The 27663-nt window shown below is 36.0% G+C and overlaps 3 protein-coding genes across 5 annotated transcripts in view; 2 read left to right on the top strand and 1 right to left on the bottom strand.

Moving 5' to 3' along the window:
- Positions 1–4960: 4960 nt before the first annotated feature.
- Positions 4961–5337, top strand: LOC125835520 (organic cation/carnitine transporter 7-like). The gene has a single exon (XM_049514652.1). It carries the CDS (start codon positions 4961–4963, stop codon positions 5321–5323), a length of 363 nt encoding a protein of 120 aa, XP_049370609.1. The 3' UTR covers positions 5324–5337.
- LOC125835471 (organic cation/carnitine transporter 7-like) lies at positions 5337–10565 on the top strand. Its single transcript, XM_049514604.1, has 4 exons — positions 5337–5656; positions 8403–8892; positions 9002–9204; positions 10143–10565. The coding sequence occupies exons 1-4, from the start codon at positions 5384–5386 to the stop codon at positions 10365–10367; spliced, it is 1191 nt and encodes a 396-aa protein (XP_049370561.1). The 5' UTR covers positions 5337–5383; the 3' UTR covers positions 10368–10565.
- A 301-nt stretch (positions 10566–10866) lies between these two features.
- The window catches only part of LOC125835409 (uncharacterized), a 33231-nt gene continuing 16434 nt past the window's right edge, over positions 10867–27663 (bottom strand). For 2 of the 3 annotated variants that reach the window (XM_049514532.1, XM_049514533.1), the window contains 12 exons: positions 25475–25545; positions 24499–24610; positions 24137–24276; positions 23781–23939; positions 23608–23711; positions 23160–23335; positions 14959–15148; positions 13382–13481; positions 12524–12692; positions 12009–12091; positions 11635–11711; positions 10867–11408 (listed from right to left, as the gene is read on the bottom strand). In XM_049514532.1, coding sequence (XP_049370489.1) covers positions 11237–11408; positions 11635–11711; positions 12009–12091; positions 12524–12692; positions 13382–13481; positions 14959–15148; positions 23160–23335; positions 23608–23711; positions 23781–23939; positions 24137–24276; positions 24499–24610; positions 25475–25545 — 1553 coding nt within the window. In that variant the 3' untranslated portion in view covers positions 10867–11236. Of the gene's footprint in view, positions 11409–11634; positions 11712–12008; positions 12092–12523; positions 12693–13381; positions 13482–14958; positions 15149–23159; positions 23336–23607; positions 23712–23780; positions 23940–24136; positions 24277–24498; positions 24611–25474; positions 25546–27663 lie in introns of those variants that run through there. The other variant, XR_007443411.1, reaches the window with a different exon arrangement.

Genomic DNA, 27663 nt, shown 5'->3' with positions numbered 1-27663 from the left:
AAAAGAAGCAAAGGATACCGGAAAGTATTGTTCAACAAGTCATACAAGAGGTTCATGGAAGGGGATCCCAGCAACCTAGATTAGCTAGTAGGCTTCAAGAACTCAATGTATATCCCTTAATTATAAGAGTATTAGGTAGATAGGGATGGTTTATGTTTGTGCTTCAGCAAGACTTGGGACTGCATGTCCAAGTTTGGCTGGTTTTTTTCTATTAAGCTCTTTGGTAAATAAAATAATTTTACTTACCAAAAAAAAAAAAACTACTAAAATACAAAGAGAAAATGGCCAACCCCCCCCCCCCCCCCAATCTATACCCGAATTCTCAACTACCCACTCATACTTCACGGGGGTCCTATTACCCCCTTGGACTATTTTAAAGTGGAATTATTTGCTTCCTAAATGTTGATGTGACAAAGAAGGTGTAGTTCACTCTCTTTGGGAGAGTGAGAGATAAAAAATAATTAAAATATTAACTTTATAAATATTTAGTTTATTTCATATTAATATTCTATTTATTTTAAAAAATAAATAAATTATGTTTCCTTTTATTTTTTTACCTTTGTTTATCTTTTCCCTTTAATCTTCATCAGATCCAGACACCAGTGATGGCTCACTTCAACCACCAGGTCACCACCCTCATCAACTTTTCATCACTAAGTCAATTCTCATATTCAAATCACATATTTTTCATCATATCTCCACATTTCATCACTTTGAAAATTTGTTGGTAGCTCAAAATCAAAATTGAAAGTTGGAAGAATCGAACTTTAGACTAGTCATTAATGGAGGAGTTTTCTAAGTAATAGATTCAATTAATGGAGAAGAATTCTTTAAAGAAATCATTGGGTAACAAATCATTTGATGAAGAAGACTCATTTATTCAAATTGTTGTAAACATCAATTGAGTTTCTCATATCAACATTGTTAAATCTAAATCAATACTAGTCTCTCCACTAGTCTGATACCTTTATTTCGGCAAGCAAGTATAATTTTGATGAAGGTCGAAGAGCGGTAGTCGTCAAATCTTCAGAAGCCTTCAAAGAAAAAGAAATGGAGGAATGGAAAAGAAAGAGAAAAGGAGAAGATAGAAAATATAACACAAAAAAATTTAAATATAAAAGAATAATTATTATTTTTATATAAAAAAGGGGTAATATTACGTGACAGCGTGTGTTGACTACTACCTAGCTAATACAAACTTGGACTTGAGTTTGTAGAGGGTTAAATATTTCACTTTTAAAAGGTTAGGGAGTGAAAGGATCCCCATAAAGAATAAGTGTGTAGTTGAGAATTCGATAATAGTTTGGGGATGCTTTTGGCCATTTTTCTCAAATACAAATTGACTAAAGAAGCACACACATGCACACATATAACCCCAAGTGATATCCAGTCACTTATAAAACATAAAATTTTGTGTCCAAATACTTCAAATAAGTAGTCCATAATATTGAGTTGTTAATCTAACTATAACCTCACACATAAATATGTCACCCACAATATCAAATTCATCTTTATCTTCTTGTATTTTATTTTAAAAGGAGAGCTCATACAAACATAGCACCACCCCACCCACACATGCACGACTGAATAACAAATTTAAATTGAATAACAAATTCAAAGTAGCTAATCAACAAATTAGCAAAAAAATCACAAAACGTATGTAACAATATGATATGAGTTACATTTCATACTAAGATCGAATATATATTTAATACCATAACATAAATCATAACAAAATAAGGATGAAGTTACATTTCAAACAAAAATTGACATCTACATTTTAAATCATAATATAAATTCTAATAAAATCTAAGTATAACACTAACAAAAAAAACAAAATAAATAAAAGAAAAAACTAATTTTTCCTCTTTTATTTTAAAGATTATTCTAAGATAGCCTTTGAACTTGACCACAATTTCTTGATTGACTATGATTAGTGTAATGACCTGGTAGGTCATTTTTGAAAAGTTTCGTGAGTTTACCATTTTTCCCTTCTATGATTGAGTTTAGAAAAGTTAGTTTTGAACTTTGAGTTAAAAGTTGCGAATTTGGTAAGTTTTGAGTTTGAAAGGCTAAGTTGTTAAGAAAGTGGTTTTGGGTGTCATTCGGGGTTTGGATGCTCGGATCGAAATTTCAAGAGTTCCGTTGGATTCAAGGAATAATTTTAGGCATATGTAAGGTCCTGGTTAATTTTTGAGAGGTCCCGAGCTTGTTTTAGCCTTTCAAGCGTTGAGTTAGTTTCTTGTGGCTTTCACGGATGTCGGGTCATAGAGACCTCAGATTCATATTTTGACTGTTCCATTGAGTCCAAAACTTCGAGTATATTTGATTTTCATATGTGGTTTGTGTTCATGGGATTCCAAATGAATTCTGAGGATCGATGTTTGGAGAGTTGGCTTTGTTTTCTAAAGGTTGCAGGCCTCGCTTTTGCGAAGGTCATGTCACTTAAGCGAAGGACTTGTCGCTTAAGCGGCCTTCATTTAGAGAAGGTCGTTCACTTTTGCGATGCTTGAGAATTTTGCGGGGTTCGCTCAATTGCGAGACCTTAGAGAGTTTTGACCTGCCATTTTCGGGGTTTAAGCCTCACTTTCCATTTTTGAGCTTGGGGAACCCTGGTGGCAATTTTGGAAAGGTTTTCTTGCGCTAAATCATTTGGGTAAGCTTCTATAATCCTAAACCTTCATTTCCATTTGATTTTTATGAGTTTAAACATCAAAGTATGAGATTTTGATTGGTGAATGATGATTTTTTTAAGGACTCAAGTTCTTAGCTAAAATGGAGATTTTGAACTGATTTTAAGTACTTTTTGTTATATGATTTTCCCCAATGAATTTCTAGAGCCATGAGTAATGTTTTCAAGTGTTAAATTTTGGATTCAAACCTTACTTTCGGAATTGAATTTTGTGTTGATTGACTCACTTCTTAAGAGATTTGATGTGGGTATTGTTGTTTCTGGAAATTTATTGTGAATACTTGCTTGTGTATAGATTGTGTGGCTTTGGCAGTGATTTGGAAGGGAAATACTCAACTTTTGGAGTGACTATTGATTGATTTAAGGCAAGTGATCTACTAAACCTTGTATTCTAGTAGGATTCGTGTACTTTCTTCGTTGCTTGTGTGTTGGAGTAATGGAGATGAGGTGAGGGGTTTAATTGTCCACTTGATACATCTTAATGAATAAAGAGGGGTTGAAATGAAAAAGACTATGTGATGAACATGATGATGTGAATTACCTTATTGTGACCCTTGTTGTTTGATTGATGAAATGTTTGAAATCATAAATGTGGACTTGAATTGTGTGAATTGTGATATTGCTTATGTGCATTGACTGTGAACAGCGTGATGAGACATGTGATGATCTATGATGCCGAGATCTTTTCTGGCGAGTGTTGTGATGTCGAGGTCTTTGCCGGCGAGTGTTGTGATGCCGAGGTCATTTTCGGCAAGTGTTTATAAAGTCGGTGAGAAATGGTTCTGGCTAGTGACTTGATATACAACCGATGGGAAATGGTTCCGACTAGTGATTTGATATAAAGCCGGTGGGAAATGGTTTCAGCAAGTGATTTGCTATAAAGTCGATGGGAAATGGTTCCGGCCAATGATATTGTGCCGATGAGAAATGATTCCGGCAAGAGATTGATTATTGTGACTTACTTGTTACTTAAGATTGATGTACTTGTTGTGTGTGATTGAACTACTTGATATTGATGTTGACTTACTTGATTCGTGTGATTATTGTTTATGACTAGTAAACTGTGGATATTGGGCCTTGTGAGCTGTGTTTAATAGAATTGCTAGGTTGGGTGGATTTATGTGCAGGTTGTAGTTTGAGGAGGTTCGGTTAATGTGTAAGGAGTATTCAATTTCTAGCTAGATGTCTTGTTTATTAGGTTGCGTGCTGAGTGTCGTGTTCTTGGTACTCACCCATTGCTTCTACACTTGTGTAGGTTCCGAGTTCGGCCCTGTGTGATCTTCTTCTACTTCTCTTGACATTCGAGGCTCGTTGAAGGACTTGAGAGGTAGCTGCTTGTCATCTTGACGAACCCTGTTTTTCTTTTATCATGCTTTGTTCTACTTGAAAAGCAAAGACATTTACGACTTGTATTTATCTTTTGAATTTTGTATTTTCATTAGTGACTTGTACATGTGACAACTAGATTTTGGGGGTTTTAATAGAATGAATACGTTTTTCTCCTTTGTCTTGTTCTTGCTTTACTGTATTCCGCATTTCTTTCATTTTTGTTGGATTGATGCTGACTTGTCTTGATGAGAATAAACAAGTGTCATCACGTCCATTTTTGGATCGTAACAATTAGAATAAATCTTGAATAAAATCGAACACTAAGTATCAAAATATGATACACAAAATAGAAAAATAGATTTTGAATCTACACGTTTGAATTTCTAAAAACTAAATTTGAAGAACAATAATGTTTCAACACTCTCTTTTGGTAAAATTAGAAGTTGTTAGATTTTTAAGAAAGTAAAAAGAAGTTATACAATTAGCAAAATAAGTGCAAGGAATTCAAAAAATAAGTTTGGAAATAACAAGACATAGTTAAGTTAAAATATGTCGCTCGCATTTTCATTCATAATTAAAGTATCTCACTATAATATGCAACACTTTTTTATTTTTCCTCGCACGCTATTTTCACGGACAAAGTGGCTAAAACTTTGAACCAACGAGAAGTCATTGTCACCCCCAATTTGTTATCCAAGTTACCACACATGGTTGATCAGATTTCTCATTCTGATTTGACTCCATGAAACAAGATTTAACAGAAAGAGACGCGAGGAAGAGCAGAGTAATGTGATATAGGAGGTGAGCAAAAGTATAACTGTGTTTATTTGAGCTCACATGGAGGCAAGATCCTAAATTTATGAAGAAAACCCATATTTTACCCTTTAATTTGCTTCAAACCATCGATCGATTCATTGACCCGAATTTGACGGGCTGGAGATGGCACCGCAACAGCAGCAGGTGGAGGAAGATGAACATGTGTACACACTGGATGAAGCTCTTACAACTCTGGGTTTTGGCAAATTCCAGTATTTGGTGTTGGGTTATGCGGGTCTTGGATCAATGGTGGATGCTGTTGAAGTTATGATTCTTTCTTTTATTGGACCAGCTGTTAAGTCTCAATGGGGGCTTTCTTCTACACAAGAAACTCTTATTACTACTGTTGTGTTTGCTGGCATGCTTATTGGAGCTTACTTTTGGGGCATTCTTGCTGACAACTATGGAAGAAGGCAAGCCTATTTTCCCTTTTTAGTATTTACTGAAAAAGTTTATGTTTGTGTTTCTCTTTTTCAAATTGGGTGACTAGTGAATAACCATATTTGAGTCTGTAGATTGCTTAATTGTTGTTTGGTTTAAGTTGTCATGGATGATTATACACTTTCATTTTCCATCACCAGGAAAAGTCTTCTGATTGTGGCAATAGTGACAACCGTATCTGCATTTCTGAGTTCCTTTTCTCCAAACTATATATCACTGCTCATTCTTCGTATGCTGGTTGGAACTGGTCTGGGTGGTGGGCCTGTATATGGATCTTGGTTTCTAGAATTCGTGCCTTCTCGAAATAGGGGCATGTGGATGGTTATCTATTCAACTTTTTGGACAATTGGAACAATACTTGAGGCTTTATTGGCTATGGTACATCCTTTGCTTGTGTATTTACCTTACAAAAAAAAAGTGGAAACTGGTACATCCTTTAGCTGTTCTTATGTACTGCCTATCTATTGTGAAGTCGTTCTCCTCTTATCGGGATTTTAACAAGATATGATTTGTGAATAAAATAAGAATTAGAAGACACTGTAACGTGTGTTTTTCTATATCTAATTCCTGTTTATTACATGCTACTATGTTGGACTATATACACATAGATATTTACATACATAGGAGTCCATTTGGCTGCTTGATAATTGTGTTCTACAAGGATTGTATATGTAACAATCCTTCCAGCTCTCATACACGTACAGGTTAATTGTTAGGTTTAGACTAGAGAATTGCTAATTAACTTGGTTGTCTTACATCCCCTCTCAAGCTGGTGGTGGGATGAGCAGCAACACCCAGCTTGGCTCGAAGTAGCTGACACTGATGTTTGGGCAGTGGTTTGGTAGAAAAATCTTGGCAATGTGCTGATGCAACGGAGCAAACTTGGTCACAATAGCTCCCCAGATAACTTTCTCGTGGAGAAAATGATAATCAAGCTCGACATGCTCCATATGAGTGTGCAACACTGGATTAGCTGATACATGCAAGGCACTAATGTTGTCTGTGAACAACATGGAAGGTTGAGGCAGGGAAATGCCAATGTCTCACAATAAGTAACTGATCCAAGTTAGGTCGGCAGCTAAAGAGACCAACGAGCGATATTCAGCTTTGGCGCTTGACTTGGCGACAGTGTGTTGCTTCTTTGATAACCAGAGAAAACACAAATGCCAGTAGTAGAGTGCCTAGTGATGGGACAACCTGCCCAATCTGCATCAGAGAAGCCGACCAAGTTAAGAGAGGATTGAGCAAAAATGTGCAGGTTTAGGTGTGAAGTTCCAACAATGTAGTGAAGTACATGTTTGATCCCAGCCCAACGAACCTCAGTAAGATGCTGCGTGAATGGCAAAACAAGTTCACTGCATGGGAGATTCTGGTCCAGTTAATGTGAGGTACTGAAGTGCACCAACAACGCTGTGATAGTCGTAGGGATCAACTGGAGTACCACCCAAGCCATGAAGCTGATGCTTTTTAAAGGAGTGGGATGAGCCCGAGAAGCTACCATATTTGTGCGTTGAAGTATGGAAGTAGCATACTTTTGCTGACTCAGAAAAAGGCCATCCTTGTCATGATGAAGTGAACTGCAGGCCAAGGGAAAAAAAATCAAGGGGCCCGAAGTCTTTCATTGCAAAATGTGATTGTAGCTTGCAAATAAGAGCAGACAACATGAAGGAGTTACTGCCATCAAAAATAATGTCATTCCTGTAGAGGAGGAGCAAGATTTTACCTTCAAACGAATGAAGAACAAATTGTGAAAATATGCTTTGCTGCAAAAGAAGACAAGATATAATAGATACGAGCTGAACTTGTGCTCAGATGAGCTTCAATTAGGATGGAATAGCAAGTCTTAGGATCCATCTTGTTACTTTCCACTATATATACATACAGACTTCCACAATGACTAAAAACCTATCATCTGTATGTGGCAGATTCCTTCACGTATAGACAATGTTTTTAGATTAAGAAATATCTCAGTAACGACTCTCAAATGCATGTAGGAAAACGTTTATACGTGAATAAGATCCAATTTGTGCATAATAAAGTGAATATTACACTTTTCCAAAGTATAAAGTGGAAAGAATAACTATCTCTCTTTTAATAAGTGAAATAGGAATAGGATGATCGTGTAACTCATCTAATACTCTGCGGAAGTCAATGGAAGCTAAACAGATAATAACAGAGGAAAAAGGAACAATGTCGAGTCACAAAAAGTCTGCTTTCTGTCCACTGTTAATTTTCATCTTCTTTTAAATATGAATAATTGACACTACGCTTTTGTGGTGCCTCATTGACACTTTGCCACTAATATCCATGGGTCAAGTAAGATTTAAGAGATTTTGGAACCAAGGTATAAGCATCTTCTGAATGGAAATCTTTACTTGCAAAGACGGTCCATATAAAACAATAACTTGTCCATATCTGTTTGCATTCTTTTGAAGGGTTTGCTTAAACAAATGAGATACACACACACATTTGTATATACAAGGTATATGCATTTCACTTCTTTCATCCTTGATTTATTTGAATTATTTTCTAATAACAGTTCTACTTTTATCTGTATTTCCAGTTCTTCTCTAAAAACTTCTAGTTAAATTGTTCAGTTGTCTCAATAGGACTAACACATATTTATCACCAATGAAGCGCGGTTATTGGCTTCATCGTCTAGACCCCTCCAAAAAAAAAAAGACAGGTCTCAAATCCCAAACAGAACTTAATTCAAAGAAACAACAAGGGGGGTTGAGAAAAGTTTCACCCAGAAAACTTAGAACAATTCTCCTAAATTGGTCTGACTGCCCTAGAATTCGAGGAGCTGAGCCAGAACATAGACGACTGTAAGTGCATAGAAGGTGATGAACCAGATAAGCTGTGCTTGGTCACTTGCTCCCACACATTTTGTGGTTCTGTAGTCTTCAGTAGAGAATGATTAGGTTATACCTAAGAATTGTCTTACTTGATTATTATCACTTCATCGGATATCATTTTCTGTAGTTTTTTATCGTTGACAATTTGTAGCTCTCCCAAATAGTTAGTAATTAATGAGAAAAATGAAAACAAAGAAGAGTCTGTATCTTACCATATTTGTAAATATTGGAAAAACTTATTGCAACTTGCTTGGTATTTCTTGCAGATTATCATGCCAAGACTAGGTTGGAGGTGGTTATTGGCTTTATCGTCTATACCATCATTTGCAGCACTTCTCTTGTACATATTTACAGTAGAGTCTCCTAGATATCTATGTGCCGAAGGTAGAATAAGTGATGCACATGATATTTTGAGGAAAATAGCTGTTGTCAATCAGACAAAACTTCCCCCTGGGATGCTTGTTTCTGATCAAGTGACACAGCTGGATGAGGAAGAGGAATTGCTTAGGCCGAGAGCAAACAAAATCTTCAATTTTAAGACAGGATTGTCTTCATCCCTGATGCTTTTATCCCCACAATTACTACGAATTACCCTCCTCATGTGGGTGGTTTATTTTGGAAATTCATTTGCCTATTATGGCATTATATTGCTGACATCACAGTTCAGTGCTGGGGAAAATCAATGCTTCTCAGTTGCTTTGCATGTGAAAAATGATACAAGCCTCTATACAGACGTGTTCATCACTAGCCTTGCTGGTACTTCTACTTTCATTTTCTTGTGTCAAATTGCGATTCTATTATTTCATCTCAGCTCCCATTTGACTTGATTACAATTTGTAAATCTAAGTTATTCTTTGTCTTTCAGAGCTTCCTGGGCTTCTTATTTCAGCTGTAGTGGTGGAGAAAGTTGGTCGGAAATATTCAATGGCCCTGATGTATATCATGGGGTCCCTTTTCCTTTTTCCACTTGTTGTACCTCAGAATGAGGCATTAACAACAGCATTGCTATTTGGAGCTCGTATCTGGTTCTTAGGGACCTTCACCCTTGCTGGTGTTTATTGTCCAGAGGTGAGTATCACTCTTTACCTTCTTGAAGCACTTCTTTCTTCTCTCTTTCTTAGCTTCATCGTTCTGACTTGTTCAATGTCTTGACATGTCAACTTATTTTGGTCCCTACCAGTCTAAACTTGATAGATATTCCTTGTCTTTCATGTATTCAATTGAACAGAGAATTTTGAACTTCTACCTTTCACATATTAAAAGTTTTGACTTTGTAAGAGTTCTTTCTCCACTGGACTGTGTTTTATTTGGTTGAAGTGGCAAACAACATTTATGTTCATTATTGGGCATCTTAAACTGTTGACTGCATGAATTCTTTATGCCCCCCCCCCCCCCCCCCCCTCTCTCTCTCTCTCTCTTATGCGCATCGACTTGTTTTATATGGGTGCATTGACTTGCAAACCAAATTGATTTTAGGACATTAAGGCTGGCTCCCTTATTTATTGAAGCTGTTGCATGTATTTTTACAGATATTTGATTGTATTAGCATAGAGTTCTAAAGAGAAAACTGAACATGGTTACTAAAGCTGATTAGTTTTAGCAATTTTGTCACAATTTAAGAACCATTTACCTTTTTATATATAAACTATCAATATCATTGTGGATCTTCTTCAGGTAAATACATTGAGTTTTCAGGTTTGTAATGAGGAATAAACGTAGATTAGTCCAATTTCCAAGCATTTTTAGCTTTGAGGTTCTCTTGGCCTGTTCTACCTGTTCTTCTTTGGTCGCTGAGGAACCTTTGATAGGGTGAGAGGATCAAGTTACTCCTGCTATAAGCCTTGTTTGGAGTATGAATATAAAGATGTTAAACATTTAATTTTGACATTTTAGTAAATTCTCGTCTAAAGTTGTAGATTGGAACAAACTGACTCTTCAGACAAAAATACAGCTGGGAGAATTTTATATTAGGAGGCCTAAGTGCCATTTTGATCTATTTTCTGCAGATTTATCCAACCTCAGTGAGATCAACAGGTTGTGGAGTTGCAAGTGCTGTGGGGAGAATTGCAGGGATGGTCTCTCCTATAGTTGCAGTGCAATTGGTTAGAGGTTGCCACCAGATGGCTGCAATCATTTTATTTGAAGTGGTTGTAATTTTATCAGCAATTAGTGTTCTGCTCTTTCCAGTTGAGACCAAGGGGCGTGAACTTGTTGATCATGTCTCTCTGTAGGAAATTGCATACCAATTTTATGTTAATGTGCTCTCCACATTGGAGAGAAATCTATTGAAGATACAGCTCTCTAAGTCATGTTGCAATGGTATGGTAAGTTTCAGCGTTAACGAGTCAAATTTGGTTAATCATGTAAGATCTTATATTATCAATATATATAAGCTAAATCTGTTTGTATTATTAATTGGGAAAACAAATCTCCATCCAAGGAAAGCTACCGTTACTCATCGTAGACTAACTTTGAACCTTCTTTCTCTTTATGACTGAAAAATTCTAGATTAGCTATGGCTAAAATCAGATAATCAAATGGGAACGATAAACGTTCAAAAAGAGAGGTAGGCAGACAACATTTTAAGAAATTATGGAATGGGATATAGGAAAAAGTGGCTACTGGTTAAACTGCATTAACTAGTCAATTTTACCCAAAAGAAAAGAATGGCGAGTATTTTCCTCCAGTTATAATAAGCATGGACTGCATCAGGCAACCTTTGCTATCATCTAAAGGGAGTAAAGTTCACATTGCTATTGTAAATTGTAATCAATGATATCATTTTTTGAGATGTATACAGTATTAAGGCATGCACTGAGCACAATTACAATAGTTATTAGCTACTAACAAGAAAAAATAAGACTTGATGGTCCAGAGCAAAATCTCAGCTGTTATAATACTGGGAGATGAAAATTTACAAAGCAAAGACAGTGCAACACCATATGATTTTGACCTAGCTATTCTACCTATCTTGCCTATGCTCTCTAGTCCAGTGTTGCATAAGAGAGCTCTATTGGCTCAACAGAGTTTCCCACCAGGGGAAATCATACTGAGGAAACTAAGTAACTCGCATTTTCAAGGCACGCCAACCACGAAACTCTCAGTTGATCTTAGGCTTGGCTCTTCTAGGCTTTAGCACAAACCAAAGAACGAAGAAAACAACGAGGAAAGCAGGTATTGTTGTCATGTCAAACTTGACCTTAACTTCTCTTTTACGGGTGCAATGTATTGGATGGAGACTGGCTAGAGTTGTATCAACATAATTTACAAACCTGCATAAGAGGAGACTTTTAGCAAACAAATTTATCAAACACATACGTTAAGTGAAAAGTGAAGAACTTTTGGATGCCAAATGGAAGTTGCTTAATACTTCCAAATGTAGTGAAACACCGTATTCTATTATCTCAAATTGGTTGCACATGTAAAAGCAACCCCAACAATAAGGGTGTCTAGTGATGGTTGTCACAATCAGCCACCTAACAAATGTCAGATGCTAACCCTTTTGATGCATCCTCTAAGGTATAGAGAAGTCTCAAGGCATCCAGATAACGCAGTTCCCCACTGACAGTTGAAATCTGCGAGGGACCCATAACATGGAATAAATTGGTCAGGAATATGTTTCATAAACAGGCTGAATTTAAGACAACAAAAGCCAACACATATCAAACTATTTCTTGCAAACATCATTCTAACTCATGCAGAAAATGCAGATCAATTAGATTGAAATAAGAAACAAATTATTCTACCAAGCTTAAAGTGATAATACACCAAGTGTTATTTATCTGGAAAAAAGATAGTGTAACAAGTGTTTGGCAAAAATATTTGTGTACATAGTACTTAATAAGGATTGGTGAAAACCGTAAAGAACTTACTCTTCTCCACAAGCTAACAACATAGTTGTATTTGTTTACCAACTCGCGCTCGTGGGTTTTAAAGAGCTTAAAAGTCTGTTCTGCTGTTCCAGATTAAGGATCCACAGAGAAAATCTGATAAAAGGTCAATTACCAAACTTATATGAAAAAACATCAGTAACTAATGAAGAAAGTTTGAAACTAGTGATCCACTGTCCAAACCAATGAAAAAGAAGTGCTAAAATCTATTAACCCCAAAGGACCTATTGACCAACCTGAAATTTTAGACAGACATTTCCATATTCAAATATTGAGATAAGTTCCCATGTCATGAGACGGCTAAGACCAAATAAGTATTCGCAATGACAGTCACCATTCAAACAGAGAAATAAATCTTTTATGCAATCTGCTGAAGACAGTTTGCAAAACCTTCTTGGGGAATATATTCAATGAGACAACTCACAAAAGTGACAATTTGTGCAATCAAAACAATCTTTTACTTGTAGTTATGAAAGTAAAACATTCATAAAGGATACATGTCCGCTCCATAACAAGGCGATGAATAGCCGAATTGACCAATTGAATGGACTCTTCAAGTACTGTCAATACATAGCTTCGAGCAACAGTGTCTGAATGGAATTTGGAGATATGCCAGCCTTGGGAAGTGATGGATAGAGGATTGCATCCAACTGACCAAATCCAGTCCTGTTTAAAGTGTAATGAGACGAACAGAGGTGACTTGGAGAAACCAGACTTAAATTACAAGCTTTAATCTCAACATAACACATTAAACCAGACACATGTTACCACTTCTGTCTCAAGGAAAAGTATCAAGTAAAGCATATGCAACACATACAAGAGTATGAAGTGCTCTCTTATTATCTTTATTGCATTTTTATTAATACATTCTTTAAAAGGGGTACCCCGAAATAAAGCAGAAATATTAAATTAATGAAAGTCACATATAAGCTTCAACAGAATTACAAGTAGAAGAAAGCATTCACTAAAATCTATTGATCTCTCACAAGAATGAAACAAATTACTAAAATAATTAGTGTCATAAAAGTGTGACAAACTTCTTAGATCTTAAAACTTGGGTTCCAAGGAAGCAAGAGAGAAAAAAAAAACTCTCTTGAATAGTGTTCTTGTTTTTGGAGAGCTTATCCTACCTCACTACCAAAAGAAATAATTTGTCGAGCGAGAAGAAAAAAAGGTGCAGAGGAGAAGTGCATGAGACGCTCAGGAAGTTAACAATCCCTCAGAAGAAGTTAATTACATGCAAGAAATTAGAAACTTTCAGGTTACAAGTCTATAGACACCTAACATAAAGAAGTTACAAGTCTCTATAGTCAGAGTGAGACCATTGTAAGATTCACATTCATGTCTTCCAATACCTCAATTGCAGTTTCATGGGCTTGACTATAAACAAGATGAAGGGGAAGCATTCCTGCTAGATGTTCTGACACAGCAGTCAAAGCAGCTTTAATAGGCTTCCTGTATAACAGATGAGAAAGCAAATGCCAGATCAGCATTGTCCATTTCCACAATATCTTAGAAAACCATCAAATCCCACTCAACAGAGAGTTCTTTTGAGATGAGAATTCAGGTAAGCTAAAGAAAGAACAACAAACCTGAAATCACATGGAGGGAAGTTGTCCCAAAATTCAAAAGATCAACGGTATCTCTAAATCAACCCGGAATTAACTAAGAACACAATACAAGGAAAGGAAAAGGTCCATACATGTGATCCCATTGGGTATTAAGATTTTATTGCTGTTGTACGCCTATATTAGGTCTAGTATTTTCCACGAGCCTTTTATGTCTAACTAAAGACCGTATGTCAGTGTCAATATAAGTGTGAGAGTCAGGAAATGTAGTCTTAGAGAATACCTAGTTTGCCTTAAAAGAAATTTATTTACTAACATTGGAATGAAATTGACCTGAATGAAGAGGAATTGATAGAGAGGTTCAATTGATCTATTAAGGTCATAGATGAGCTAATTTATAGTAATACGAGTGTCATGAGTAATGCTTCAGTCTTGACATGTGATAAGAGAAAATATGCATCACGCATTGCACAAGATTACTAAAGGTAAAAGAGTTATCAGAAAGTTACTCACGGAGAGAAACTTCGGCAACAATTAAAATCCCCCCCACCCCCACAAAAAAAAAAAACTTGTGTAGCCCTAAAATTGTTTTTTTTAAAACATTGCCGGAGTCTTATTTTGAAGTCCTTTATTTTCTACTTTCCAATTTCAAATAAAAAAATATACCGCATTGAGCGGGTACTGGCTTATAGTGAGAACCCAGTCTATAGCTTTACTTACCATTAATCTGTCGAATGCCTTCTCTCCCATTACCTTAAAGTTCAATCAGAAGATCTCATTGGAAATAGCAGCTTTTATACCTTAGTGAAGTTTAGTCATAGTCATAGTCATTTGTGTTTACTCGGCCTAAAGACCGTACATAATAGAGTTCATCCCTAATCGGTATGTGAAATCCTTTATGAAGTAGAATGGGTCAGAGAATCAGGAATAAAACCATAGTAATGCTTAATTTTCTTAAACAAGAGTGCTTTATCACGAATCCATGCAATTCTACCATCTCATGTAATCCCTAAGGGCTCAAGGAGTGCTCTAGAGCTATTATTATTATTTTCCTCTTTTCATCAAAATTATCACTTTCACCTTCCCCATTTTGCATGCTTAAACCATTGCTAGGCCATCACCACACAGACCTTTCCTCCAACAAATTTCCTAATCATTTTCAGCGCATAATATGTGCTTTTTCAAGTGAGGAACTACAGAACATCTTTAGAAGCCCACTAGCTTATTTTCTTTAAATAAAACTAGCAAAATACAAGTCTAAAGCATCTAAAAATAAAAGTAAGGTAAATGAATGAGAAAGAAAATGTATATAATAAGTTGTAATATATAATCCAAACTCATCTTAAATGCATTAAAATAATAACCTCAAATCCCACAGGAGAGACCGCCCATTACACTGCAAATGACTCTCCCAGGATGGTTCTTCTGACTGCACCACAATGACCATATCGGAAAGCGTTTTGGCTTGATAATGCTTGTCAACTAACAAGGGATCACTGTGAATAAACCAAAAGATAGGCACTTCAAGGGTAGATCTGCTATGTGCATGTGAACCTGCAGTATGAAGGAAATCAAAGCACTATAATTTGCAAAACACAAGCCCTAACCAGCATAAAACCCAAAAGAAGAGAGGGGGGAGAAGATGGCAGACATGAATAAGCATTTAAAGGCTCCTGAACCATCATATAAAACAAATAACAAGATTATATAAGTGGCCTTAATCCTCATTTGTTTGCAGCTACTGAAGGTCTGATCAAGTCTTAATCCTTTAGATCTAAGTCAGCCATTATGTGTGTTTGTTTTTTAGATTTGAATCTTAATCAATAAGTGCATTTCTATTTTTTCTTCTACAACCACTTAATGGATCTGAATATAGTGAATAGTTGAGACCTATAATAAAATATTAATATCACTAAGATGCTATGCTTCAAGTAATTCTGTAAAGATGGCATTTCACCACTACTTCATCCATTTTCATTGTTAACCATCATGATCGCCCACCTTTATCAACTACTACTACCACCAATCATCACAATTAACTGACACCACCACTAGCCACCATTTACAAAGATCACCACCCACCACTATTATCACAACAACCACCAATCACTATTGACAATCACCACTATCAACCACCACTATTTTCCACAACCATTAGCTACAACAATGATCCACCACAATAATCAGCCGCCCCCACCATTAACTACTATTTTCAATCATCGTCACCATACAATGACTTAAAGAATTGGGCTTGGACCATTTAAAACAACTAAACAATTAAAATACCTAACCCAAGCCATTAAACAACTTAAGTCCCAAGTTAAAAACCCACCTCCATGATAATTTTAAATAGTAATCAAGAGAGAGAGAAAAGGCCGCGGCTTTGGAAAAAAAGTAGGAGAAGAGGCAGTCAACAAATAAAACTGTTGGGTCTTCTTATATAGCTGGTTCAACCAGGCCCCTGTAACCACTGTTGAACTTTTTTGGACTATGTCTGCTCTTTAGTTATTTAGTAAATTCTTGTACAGAAGCAGACCCCTTCTTTTGCTGTAATTTTTGCTTTGCATATTCTTATGCCTTCTAATGAAATCTCCGTACTTCATCAAAAAAAAAAAAAAAACAGTAGTGCTGCTGGTTTCAAACCATGCTGTCCAACAGCAGTGATTTTCAGAAGGAAAAAATAGAGAGGAAATGAGAGATACAGAAGAGAGAAAGGGGAAATGAAGAAGATAGCAGAGACAATTAGTATTGAGGACACCCAATCACTTTTCTCCATTCTTGACTTTTACAAGTTCGTTCTTTTTCTTGAGATTGCTTTTACAAGTAAGTTCTTGACATACATATTTCACCGTGAATTCATCCTCTGGTTGGGAGAAGTAGTAATAACAACTGGGATTTTTAGGATTAAATAAAATCTGATATTTTCTTTTAAGAGTTCCAACTTTGGGAAGACAACCTGAAAAGCAGATTTTGGTATCAAAACTGGGGGATAATAACTTTCTTGTAAATTCGAAGTTCCACATCATAACCTATAAATAAAGATTGTAGAAATCATTTCTTAAGCTAGAAAATTTAGGTTGACACAGTAGTGGTGGTGGTGGTGGTGGTGGTCTATTAAGAGATGGCATTATGTCAAGAAATATTTAGAGTTCATGAGTTTTTGGGATAAATAACATCTAAACATTATGTCGTGAATTTAGATTTTTGAAATTTTTGCGACATAATTATTGGAAGCAAGGTTGGAGCTATTTTGGCGGAAGTACAGTGAGTGATAACTCCTCCATAGTTGATTTTCAACTATAGCATGTTTTTAATTTGAATTTTGCATTGAAATGTTTAATCCAAAAATTGATTTTTCTCGCAGACAAGCAAGAATATGATCAAATATTTGAAAATGTACTAAATCACTTTTACCATGAGTTTACATACTGATTACTCTTGAATTTATGCCTTGGAAAGAGTGCCTTGGAATGTTAGGGGGCTAAATTGTGGCAGAAAAAGGAGGCTAATCAGAAACATTCTAGATGCATGGAAAGCTGATGTAGTGCCTCTCCGGGAAACAAAGCTAATGGGGGGATATTACAAAGATACTGAAGGAAGTTTGGACAGACCAGTTGCGGAAGATACTCATTTATCTACGGAGGACTAAGTGGGTGGAGCCAGGGAACATCAAAGGATTGTTAAACTGCTGGAACAAGGATGGCAATGCAGACAAAAAGGAAGGAAGATGGAAGATTGTCCCTGCATGCATTTCATGGACAATGTGGAAAGAAAGGAATAGGAGATGTTTTGAAGACAAGCAGAGCAACTTGCAGGATTGTCCCTATTTTATTTTTGGTGTAAACACAATTAATAGCTCAACCAGAAGATATTTTTGACGTTTTAGACTATTCAAGGAACAATAGATGGATGTTCAAACTGTAAGTTGTAATACTTTTGAAGGGGGACTACATATTTTGATGTAGTATACATACCTGTGGATATATAGATTACATGTTACCATTCTCAAAACAGAAAAAATTACTCTTGAATTTATGCTATTTCCGAGTTATTATATATTGTTGGATTCAAAGTTGACACAAGAAGAATATGAATATATGTGGCATTATGAATAAACTGTTTCAGGAAGTTAACTTTGTCAGTTTCGTTGTTATCTAACGTCGATCGGGATTGTTAGACCTGGTAGGACAAACTAATGTTGTATAAACTATAAAGACCCTCTAGAAGGGAACCTAGCTGACAGGGTAGTCAGATGGCTATGGTAAATCCATAGTGTCAGAAAGAATACTCAATCCTAAAGATCCTCCCAATAAATAACGATGTGATTATTTAAACAACTTGAATACAATTTTCATATATGAATTTGCCAAGTTGATTGAAACAAGCTATTCTTGATGATTTATAAACTGCATGATCTCTTATATATGCTTGTTCCAGGTAAATAGCTATGGTTGAGGTTATTCCTCAATATGTCAGTGTGACTGACCCCGCTTATCCTTGCTTTCTCCTTGCAGATAAATTAGCTGACTGCATAATATTTAGTTTTAATGTTCATATTTAATTTAGTATGAATTGAATGGACAGAAAAAAAAAGAAGAGAAAATTCAGCTTCAAATGAATCACTTTTACACTTCAAGCTTTCACCAAGCTCCGGTGACAACAACAATAACAATGAGACATTAAAAATGGAGAGTAGAATCAAAAGAGTTTTGTGTTGTTTTTTAAATTTCTAGATGGAGCTTTTTTTTCAATTTTATTAGCTTTATAAAAAATTGTAGGTTTTGCTTATTAACTTTAAATTAAATAATTACTTTTAAGTTTTATTCAAATTTTTAATCAATAAAAAAGAATGTCAAAATCAAATCGTTTAAAAACCCTGCTAATTTTTTTTGTTCTTTTCTTGGATTTTTAAGTTGTATGTCTCTAATAAAGGATTATTTTAATAAGTAATGTTAGTTTTGAATTATTTCAAAATTAACAGATTTATTAAGTATTATCAACAAAAGTAATCAGTAAAATTAGAAGTTCTTGTAAAAGTGCTGCTCACTGAACATAGGCTTTTCAGTGCCTAGAAGCTAGAACCACTGGGCTAGAACCCCTTTTTGTTTCAAGGGTGTCCAAAGTATAACATTTAACCGTTTAAAGTAGCATTTAACTCATGTATATGGTATAATTTTTCGACGAAGAGTGTCCGCCTGGTCACCCTTAGTATACTTGTAGTTCCGTCCCTATAGGCTACAACGTACCCACTCCATCAACCAACAACACCACTAACCACCACCATAAGTCATTGCTACTATCAACCACCATGTAATATTTTTAAAATATTTTGTTGATATGGTATTAGATAAATTAGTATTTTATATTATATTTATTATTTTTTAAACAGAGACGAGATTTTTGCATTCAGATGTAGAGAAAATAAACCGTTTTAATTATTTAATATTCATATTTTAATACAACATCTTAATATTAAGATGTATATTTAGTTTCAAACATCTTAAATCTTAATATACATCTTAATAATCAGATATGTACATTCATATTCAGATGTCTTAACTTGAACAAATAAAAATGAGGCCTTACTCCCCTTCATACTATGTTGCTCGGCTCTTTAAAAATGTGAAGGGGTGCGTGTCGGATTCGCCAAAAATAGTGTGTTTTTGGAGAAATCCGAGATTGGTGCGGCATCGAAAGTGAAGAGTCCATGCAACTTAGCCTTTATAAACTCCATATCAGGTAAAACACAGGTTGTACTTACTCGGTGCGACTACTCCATTTACATACTAAAAACTTTGTAAATTGACAAACATATCTTCTTCTTTTTTTGAAATGGTAAATGTGTATTCCTCAGCATTAAGGACATGCGGGACACCATCAAAAAGTGTTAGATAAACAAAAAAAAAAACAACTAGAAAAGAAGATACTTACAGAGATCTTAATAAATCTACAAACTGATCTATATCCTCTAAACCTACTTCTTTACACCAAAAGTAGAAAGATATTATACAATTCCATTTAACTTTCTGGATGGAATTGGATCTATCTTCATAACACCTCCCATTTCTCTCTCTCCAAACTGTCCACCAGATGCATTGTGGGATGATCCTCCACCACTTCTTTTGACTTTTGCTGCCTCCTCTTTTCATCCAGCAACTAAGCAAATCTGCAGTATGCTCTGGCATAGTCCAGCTTGTCTTTGTTATGTTGAGAAATAGAGACCAAAGTTGTGCTGTAAATGTGCAGTGCAAAAATAGATGACTGTTTGTTTCATTTGTCTCATTGCATAAGAAGCACCTGGAAACTATGATGGCCCCTTTTTTCTTCAAAACTTCTTGTGTCAGGCATGCTCTTTTAACCACCAACCAAGTAAAGCATTTTACCTTGGTTGGGGATGGACTATTCCATAAGTTTCTCCATATTTTTGGTTGCCCTCTACACTGTACCCTTTCTTCCATTTTATAAACCCTTTTAACAGAGAATTGCCCATCAATATTGTGTTTCCATCTTAATGTATCTGGTTCAGCAGTAGTACCATTGAAATCATCAATCCTATTTAGCAAATCGGCTACTCTATCAATCTCCCAGTCATTTAGCAATCTCCTGAAGAATAAGTTCCATCCTTGTGCACTCCACATATCATAAATGGTGCCATCTGGGTTGTTGCTTAGAATAAACAGGTCTGGAAAAATCTCCATTGATGGACTTTGCTCCTTCCAAGCATCCTTCCTGAATTTTATTCTTTTCCCATCTGCAACTCTCTTCTGCAAGTTTCTTTTCAATTTGGGCCATAGAGCTCTAATGGTCTTCCAGACTACAACTCCATAAGTATCAGTGCTCACATTGGTACACCATGGATTGAGTTCACCAAACTTGTGTCTAATTACCTCCCTCCATAATGCATGATCCTCCATATTGTATCTCCAGAGCCATTTCATCAATAAACTATTGTTCTGTGCTCTCAGATTTCTGATGCCCAAACCACCTTGTTCTCTATTGTGCATTGTTGTCTACCAATTGACTAGTTTATATCCTTTGCCCTCTTTACCGCCATGCCACAGAAAATCCCTCCTAAGTCTGTCAAGCTTTTTCATAACTTTGGGAGGTATGGGAAATAGAGACATTACATACGTAGGAAGTGCATCAAGTACAGAGTTGATAAGGATGAGCCTCCCTCCTAGTGATATGTATTGTGCCTTCCACCTAGCCAATCTTTTTTCAGTTTTCTCTAATATTCCATCCCAAATTTCCCCTGCCTTGTGTTCACTTCCCAGTGGCATACCAAGGTATGTAGTTGGCATCTTTTCAACTTTGCACCATAAAATGATTGCAAGATTTTGGATATTTGGCACCTCCTTTATCGGGAACAAACTGGTTTTTCCCCAGTTAACTTTCAAGCACAAGGTAAGCTTCAAAAATAGACAAAATCATTCTGATGTAACCTATTTGTTCAACCTTTGGCCCACAAAATATCATTGTGTCATCTGCATACCGTAGGTGACATACCTCCATTATTTCCCCTCTACTATCTCCTATCTCAAACCCTTTAATCCATATATTTTGTAAGGTTATCCTCATCATGCTATCAAATCCCTCCATAGCTAGTATAAACAGGAAAGGAGACAAAGGGTCACCTTGTCTAAGACCCCTTTCAGAACCAAAAAAACCTACAGGTTCACCATTCACCAAAACAGAGAACTTGACAGTTTTAATGCAAAAGCCAATCCATTTCAACCATTTCTCACCAAAGCCCATTTGTCTGAGAGTATTCAACAAGAATCTCAAGTTGACATGATCATAGGCTTTTTCTATGTCTAGCTTACACATGACACCTGCTTCTGCCCTTTTAAGTCTTGAGTCCACACTCACTAGCAATTAGCGCTGCATCCACGATCTGTCTTCCTTTTATAAATGCCATTTGATGCTTGTTAACTAAATTGTTAACCACCTTCTTGAGTCTTTCAGCCAGTATCTTTGCCACAATTTTATATATTCCACCTATGAGACTTATAGGTCTGAAATCTTTCAACTCTGAAGCTCCAACCTTCTTTGGGATCAAGGCTATGAATGTTGCATTAAGGCTTTTCTAAAAATTTCTGATATTCATAAAAATATTGGAGAGTCTTCAGGATGTCCTCCTTCATAAGTTCCCAGAAAGCCAAAATAAAAGGACATAGGTAATCCATCCGGCCCTGGTGCCTTCTCCATAGCACACAATTATTGACAAGCATATCTAGTATTCATTTCACTTCAAATGACTATAAAAACGGACAAAGAATAACCATATCGTTATTACATGGTTTTAAGAATGAATACTTGGGGGTTGTTTGGCATGGGGGATTGGATAGACAAAGTTATCCCATGGGATTGGATATCCCATCATACATATGGGATAACTTATCCCATCATTATAGTACAAATGGTGGAATAAATAATCTCGGGACTAACTAATACCCCTAACCAAACTCAGGATAAAATAATCCTGCATTTTACAAATGACCCCTTAGGAGTCGTTTAGTTTGAATTCAAGTTATGATGGGATTAGTTATGATGGGATAAATTATGATCGGATTAGTTATGATGGGATAAGTTATTGAGTGTTTGGTTTGTTGTATTCAAAATAATAAATTTTAAGAACAATTTATTGGTTACAAAAAAGCCCTTCATGAGTGTATAAAGTGATGTATAAAAAGGGTTTAAAGAGATATTATTGTCATTTATTTATTTTATCCCGAGATTACTATACCACCCAAGGGGAGGGATAATTTATCCCGGTACTAATTATTAATCCCGGGATAAGTTATCCCGGACTTACCAACCAAACAACAAATTAAGTGGCACTATAATTTAATCTCAGGACTATTTGGTATTATCCTTCACACCAAACGACCCCTTGAAGTACAAGTTGAAACAAAACAAATGACTACTATAACTTTTTTTTTTTTTTATGACAAGAGAAACCCGCAGCCGCTACCCATTGGGTGCGCACAGGGTAAAACTCCCGCTCCTATGCAATAGCTCGCAAACCACATAGGAGAGGTAACCCGCACTAGGCAAGCTTGGTGCGACGAGCTCGACCCAGAAGGCAAACCCCTTGCTTTCGCTAGCAAGGGGTTTCGAACTTGAGACCTCCAACATGAAAATCCCAAGCCCAAACCACTAGGCCAGCCCGAAGGGTCAAATGACTACTATAACTTATCCCATCATTATAGTACAAATGATGGAATAAATAATCTCGGGACTAACTAATACCCCTAACCAAACGCAGGATAATCCTGGGATTATTATCCCTTATCCCTCAGAACAAATGACCCCTTAAAGTACAAGTTGAAACAAAACAAATGACTACTAAGATAATTAATATCCATATAAGATTTATTTATTATTCTCTAGCCCGCCCCAAATATAAATCTACAGGGGGGAAACAAAAACTTTGATTTTCTAATTAATCACCCTAGATGTCTCTCCTTTCCCTCTCAAATGATGTCATACTTAAGGAGAGTTGGCCGTGTGCTTTTTCTACCTCAACAAGCACTACTATAAACCTGTGATCACAAAAGCTCACCTTTTAAAGAACCATGATCATTCAATCTCTGCAACTGATGCTGGAGAATGGAGGAATCCAGATAGGAACGAACAGTTTTCCTATACGTTCCATTCACAAGCAACAGGGGAACAGCTGCCGCTCTCCGGGCTACTGAAAATGCCATGGCTAAAGCAGGATCCTCTGACAGCGGCAACCTGTGAAACAGAACAGACTAAAATAAATAGGGGCACATATCCAGAGGGTATATTTAGAACAAGATCACATAATTAAAGACGAGTAAGCTAAATCCATGAAGCGGAAATAAAATATATACTTACACGGACAATTATTCAATACAATATCTGTATTTAACACTTTTACCTTTACACCTCAACATATAACTAACCTACATTTAACTTGAGACAAATATAGAGAACAATATTTATCTGGAAGGACCAATGAATAAGAGAATGAACCAAATGCTTACATGTGCGGACTGAACATCACTTCCTGAGAAGATAGCACCAATGATGAAAGACCATTCATGATAGTCTTGAGGTCAACAGGTAACTGCTTAATATTTCTAAATTTCTGCACAAACGCATAGAACATGTAAGTACAAAGCAATGTCATTAGTTTAAATTCAAATTAGTATCATACCTCCTGTGTGATAAAGAACAACTGAAAAGATATTTTCTCATAGTAGTGGAATGCCCCATCAGCAAGTGATGGAGAAATGATGTGTCTCATTGACCCCCATAAGGTTGCCCCCAAATGTGAAAGGAAAGTGTCACGAGCAACTGTATAATTTTTGTAGTCCTGCATGACCACGGTTTTAATCACTGATGATCAATATCATTATCATGTCTTATCATCATCCCATGTGAAAGAAACAATGCAACTATAAGCAATGGCAATTTTTTCGGACAAAAGAACAATATCAAAACAGCAACAATAGTTTAGTCTTCTCATAGAAGTTACTGAATAGTGAATACGACTTAGCAAAAGTAAGATACCTCATAAGATTCACTAAACAGGTTCCAGTTCTCCATCCTTTTCAGTGCATCTACAGCCTTTGTCCTATGGCTTTCATCAGACCCCTCACCCTCAAAAGATTGCAGCTCATTTTTCAAATCTTGCATTCTCTCGTCAAGCTCTGGTTTGATGATTTACACTCATGAATTTCCTCAAAATAAAGATAAACTTAAGAAAAACAATTTGAAACTTTTCAAAAAGAACAGGGAAACCTAGACAAAACCAACACCGGATACGTAGATAGTCAGATAACTACAAGGCTTTAACAGAAAGCAAACTGAATGGCCAAACAACAATTTTCATATAAATTATGCAGGATTCTACAACAAATGACAAGGGTTACCTTCGCAAAGAGCAAGCTTGACCTTCCTTCCCTTGCAATGATTGAAAGCAAATAGTTCATATATATCTATTTCAGCTAAAAGAATATCGATGGCTTGATGATCTTTCTGGACCTACATAACAGAACAGCCAATATCAGACTTTAGCACCCGTACATTCAATGACAAAACATAATCACCCCCAAATCAGAAGAAAAAGAGAGGAAAAAAAAGAAAACGCGGACAATAGAAAGGGGAGTTCATAAAAGTTTTTAGTTTTCAAAAGTAGAAAGGAGTAGAAGATAAAACCTTTGGTCTTTAAAACAAGAAGAAAAAAATTAGATGACGATTGAGAATCAGTAACCAGTTTTTATTCTTCGTTTGCAGAAGCAGAGTAATCAGATTTTGAATTTCCAAGAACTAAGGCTCCAAAAATTCAGCCCATGCTACTTGACTGAGCACTCGTAATAGTCTTTATCCTCGAACAATTCTACGGACTGTTGAACCTATAATATTATTCCTAAGTTGAAATGTCATGCCTAAGACAACTCTTTTCTAAGTAGAGAAAAGTAAAATGAAGACCATGTACAGCAAGTGATTGTGATGCATCTCTTTCTACTGTTGTTTACTTAAATCTTGCTTTCCATACATCAAAATATATCTTGATCTAGCACATCCTTGTTCCATCTATGAAATATTTTGACTGGTTTCTGATCAAACAATAACCTTCCCCTTTTTCCAATCTACCTCATCACTATTCATGTGAAAAACCAATCAACTTTTTTCCCAGAAGGCAACTTAGAGAGAAGACATGGCCATGTCCTTTGTTAGCTCAGCTATTTCTCCTGGGGATTTTCTGCCCAAAAAAACTTCTAGTCTCCATAGTTTACCCCAAAGATATCTCTTGACCAATTAATTAACTAACAATATTGAAAAGCAGAACTCACTGACATGATAATGGAAAATTAACTATTTAAGTAACTATTTTGTATATCATACATCACCAAACACAGCAAACTTCTCTTGAATAGCCTCTTGTAATAGATTTTCTGCTTCGTCTTCTGAAATTTCTGAAAGCAAACAAAGAAGCACAAAATAAGAATGCATAAACGACTGTGTTTTGAGATAGAGTTAACTTGAAAAGATTTTAAACAGAAATTGAGAAGGGGAAGACTCCTATTTTCTGAGAATGAAGACTCATATTTCATTGACTAAAATGGAGTGAGACCTTTTCTGTGAAACTGAATGGATTGCTTCAAAGAAACCTGTTGAACAGTTATAACTTATACCGTTGAAACTGATTTTCTTTGTTTCTGATAGATCATGTACTCAGTTTTTTAACGCACTGAGAAAATGGAAAAAATATACAACGTAAGGTTACATGTCATATTTCACCCATCTAGCAAATCAGGCCAGTAATCAATACGAAAAAGAATTATCTCTTTTCAATTACATCAAAAGTATTTAATACAACTAAAACCATTTTCTAATACTTTCATATCATGCTGTATGCTATGAAGCAATCTGCTAACTCATTCTATCTTGTCCAGAAAAGGCAAACAAGTACAACCTCCCTAGCCTATGTCCTCTCTCCCAATCTTTTGTAACTTCCAGCTAGCAATTATGCCCAGCACAATCTGCACTAACACCCAACTGATGATAAACAACTAGAAGATTAGCTAGCTCCAATAGCTGTACTTCAACCCTGCAGTGTACTGGTAGATACGCTGTATCTTCTCCACACTCTTTGCACATACAACATAAACTCACCATTATTCTACTTCTTTTACATGAAATATCTGTGTCAAAACTGTTTTTCAAAGGCAAACTATGTCAAGAATGCAATAACATTCTAGGAGCGAGTTCCCTCCAAATAATCCTATTTTCACCCCTCTCTTGCTCTAAAATTGTATTTTCTTTATAATTAGTCCCAACTTTTCTCCCACTTATAATTGATTCTTTAGAAACTAACATTCGATGTATCTCATTATCATTCCTCATGAGCTCACTGCTCACCCACACCATAACGAATTTGCCCTCCCTTCATTATTCCTTTCCAACATGCTAACACCACACAAGTTCATTACCACACCCAAGAATCATCTGTAATTTGATCTCCCATGTTTTTCCACTATAACGCTTCTCCACAACGTGTTTTTCTCCTCAGTAATCTCAACAACTACTCAAGTTGCCTAGCGTCACAACCCAATCCCATGACATGTATTGTACATATATTGAGCCCAAAAGCATGTGAACTTGTGCTCTATCTTACATAGCACTTCAACATTCTCTCTTTCCTATGTAAGAATTGCCTAATGTATCATATGCACCTCTTCTTCGAAAACTTATTTTCCTAGAAGCCTGCAGGTAATTTCTTTGACCTCTACTAGAGTCGTCATGACCTTCAGCTTCATTCCATCCCCTCAACATCATTGGGAACTCAGTAATTCTCATTTATTTATTCATATCTTCTTTACTTCTCTATTTTGTCTCTCCCATAATTTTGAAGTTGATTTTGTATTCCCTATTTTGCTTGAGCTGATTTACTTCTATTCTTTGCAGTGTTATCAAAGGAGCACTTAAGCCCTGAAGCGAGGCTCAAAACGTGTTGAGCACTTTGCCTCGCTTTATGTGCGCGTCAGTGTCATCATCAAGGTTCTAAGACAAACTTTTCCTTGTCAATGAGACTCTTATGAAGAAGTGACACTAAACAATTGATATTTCACTTTATCATAAATGTTTTTCAATTTCTTTGGTCATATATTTGTCATTCATGTTTATAATTATTAGTCTTGGACTAAACATATACATTTTGTTTTTTCTCCCTTTGCGCCTTTTTTCATTAATGCCCACGCTTTATTTGTGCTTAAATCCCCCACGGACCTTAAAGCTTTTTTGCACTTTTCGCCTTTGATAACTCTGATTCTTTGTTTAGTTATTTGATAAAAAAAAGGGTAAAATGACCAACAAACAAATAGTTGAGAAACCCATTTTCTCCACCCTCTCTACTCTTTCAACACCTACAATTACCACTGTGAAGTTGTACGACAATAAAAATTCTGCTTCTAGGGGCAACTTCTCTGCAATTGCAGGTCGTGGATCAAAGGTATAATGATCACTTACTCAAAACAGTACTGATATAGCAGCACTTGACGTGAGACATGGATTAAAATGTACAACTATGTGAT

The sequence above is a fragment of the Solanum verrucosum genome, unplaced genomic scaffold (genome assembly GCF_900185275.1).
Source record: "Solanum verrucosum unplaced genomic scaffold, falcon-dt-bn FXZP01000040.1, whole genome shotgun sequence".
NCBI classification, from domain to species: Eukaryota; Viridiplantae; Streptophyta; class Magnoliopsida; order Solanales; family Solanaceae; genus Solanum; species Solanum verrucosum.
This window is presented reverse-complemented; position numbering and strand designations above follow the sequence as displayed.

What these genes read in the sequence shown, in the direction of transcription:
- LOC125835520 (XM_049514652.1), top strand. Translation starts at nt 4,961, where the DNA reads ATGGCACCGCAACAGCAGCAGGTGGAGGAAGATGAACATGTGTACACA.
- LOC125835471 (XM_049514604.1), top strand. Translation starts at nt 5,384, where the DNA reads ATGGATGATTATACACTTTCATTTTCCATCACCAGGAAAAGTCTTCTG. An exon ending in GTTCATCACTAGCCTTGCTG is followed by an intron (nt 8,893 to 9,001) that starts GTACTTCTACTT and finishes TTTGTCTTTCAG; the next exon opens with AGCTTCCTGGGCTTCTTATT. An exon ending in CTGGTGTTTATTGTCCAGAG is followed by an intron (nt 9,205 to 10,142) that starts GTGAGTATCACT and finishes TATTTTCTGCAG; the next exon opens with ATTTATCCAACCTCAGTGAG.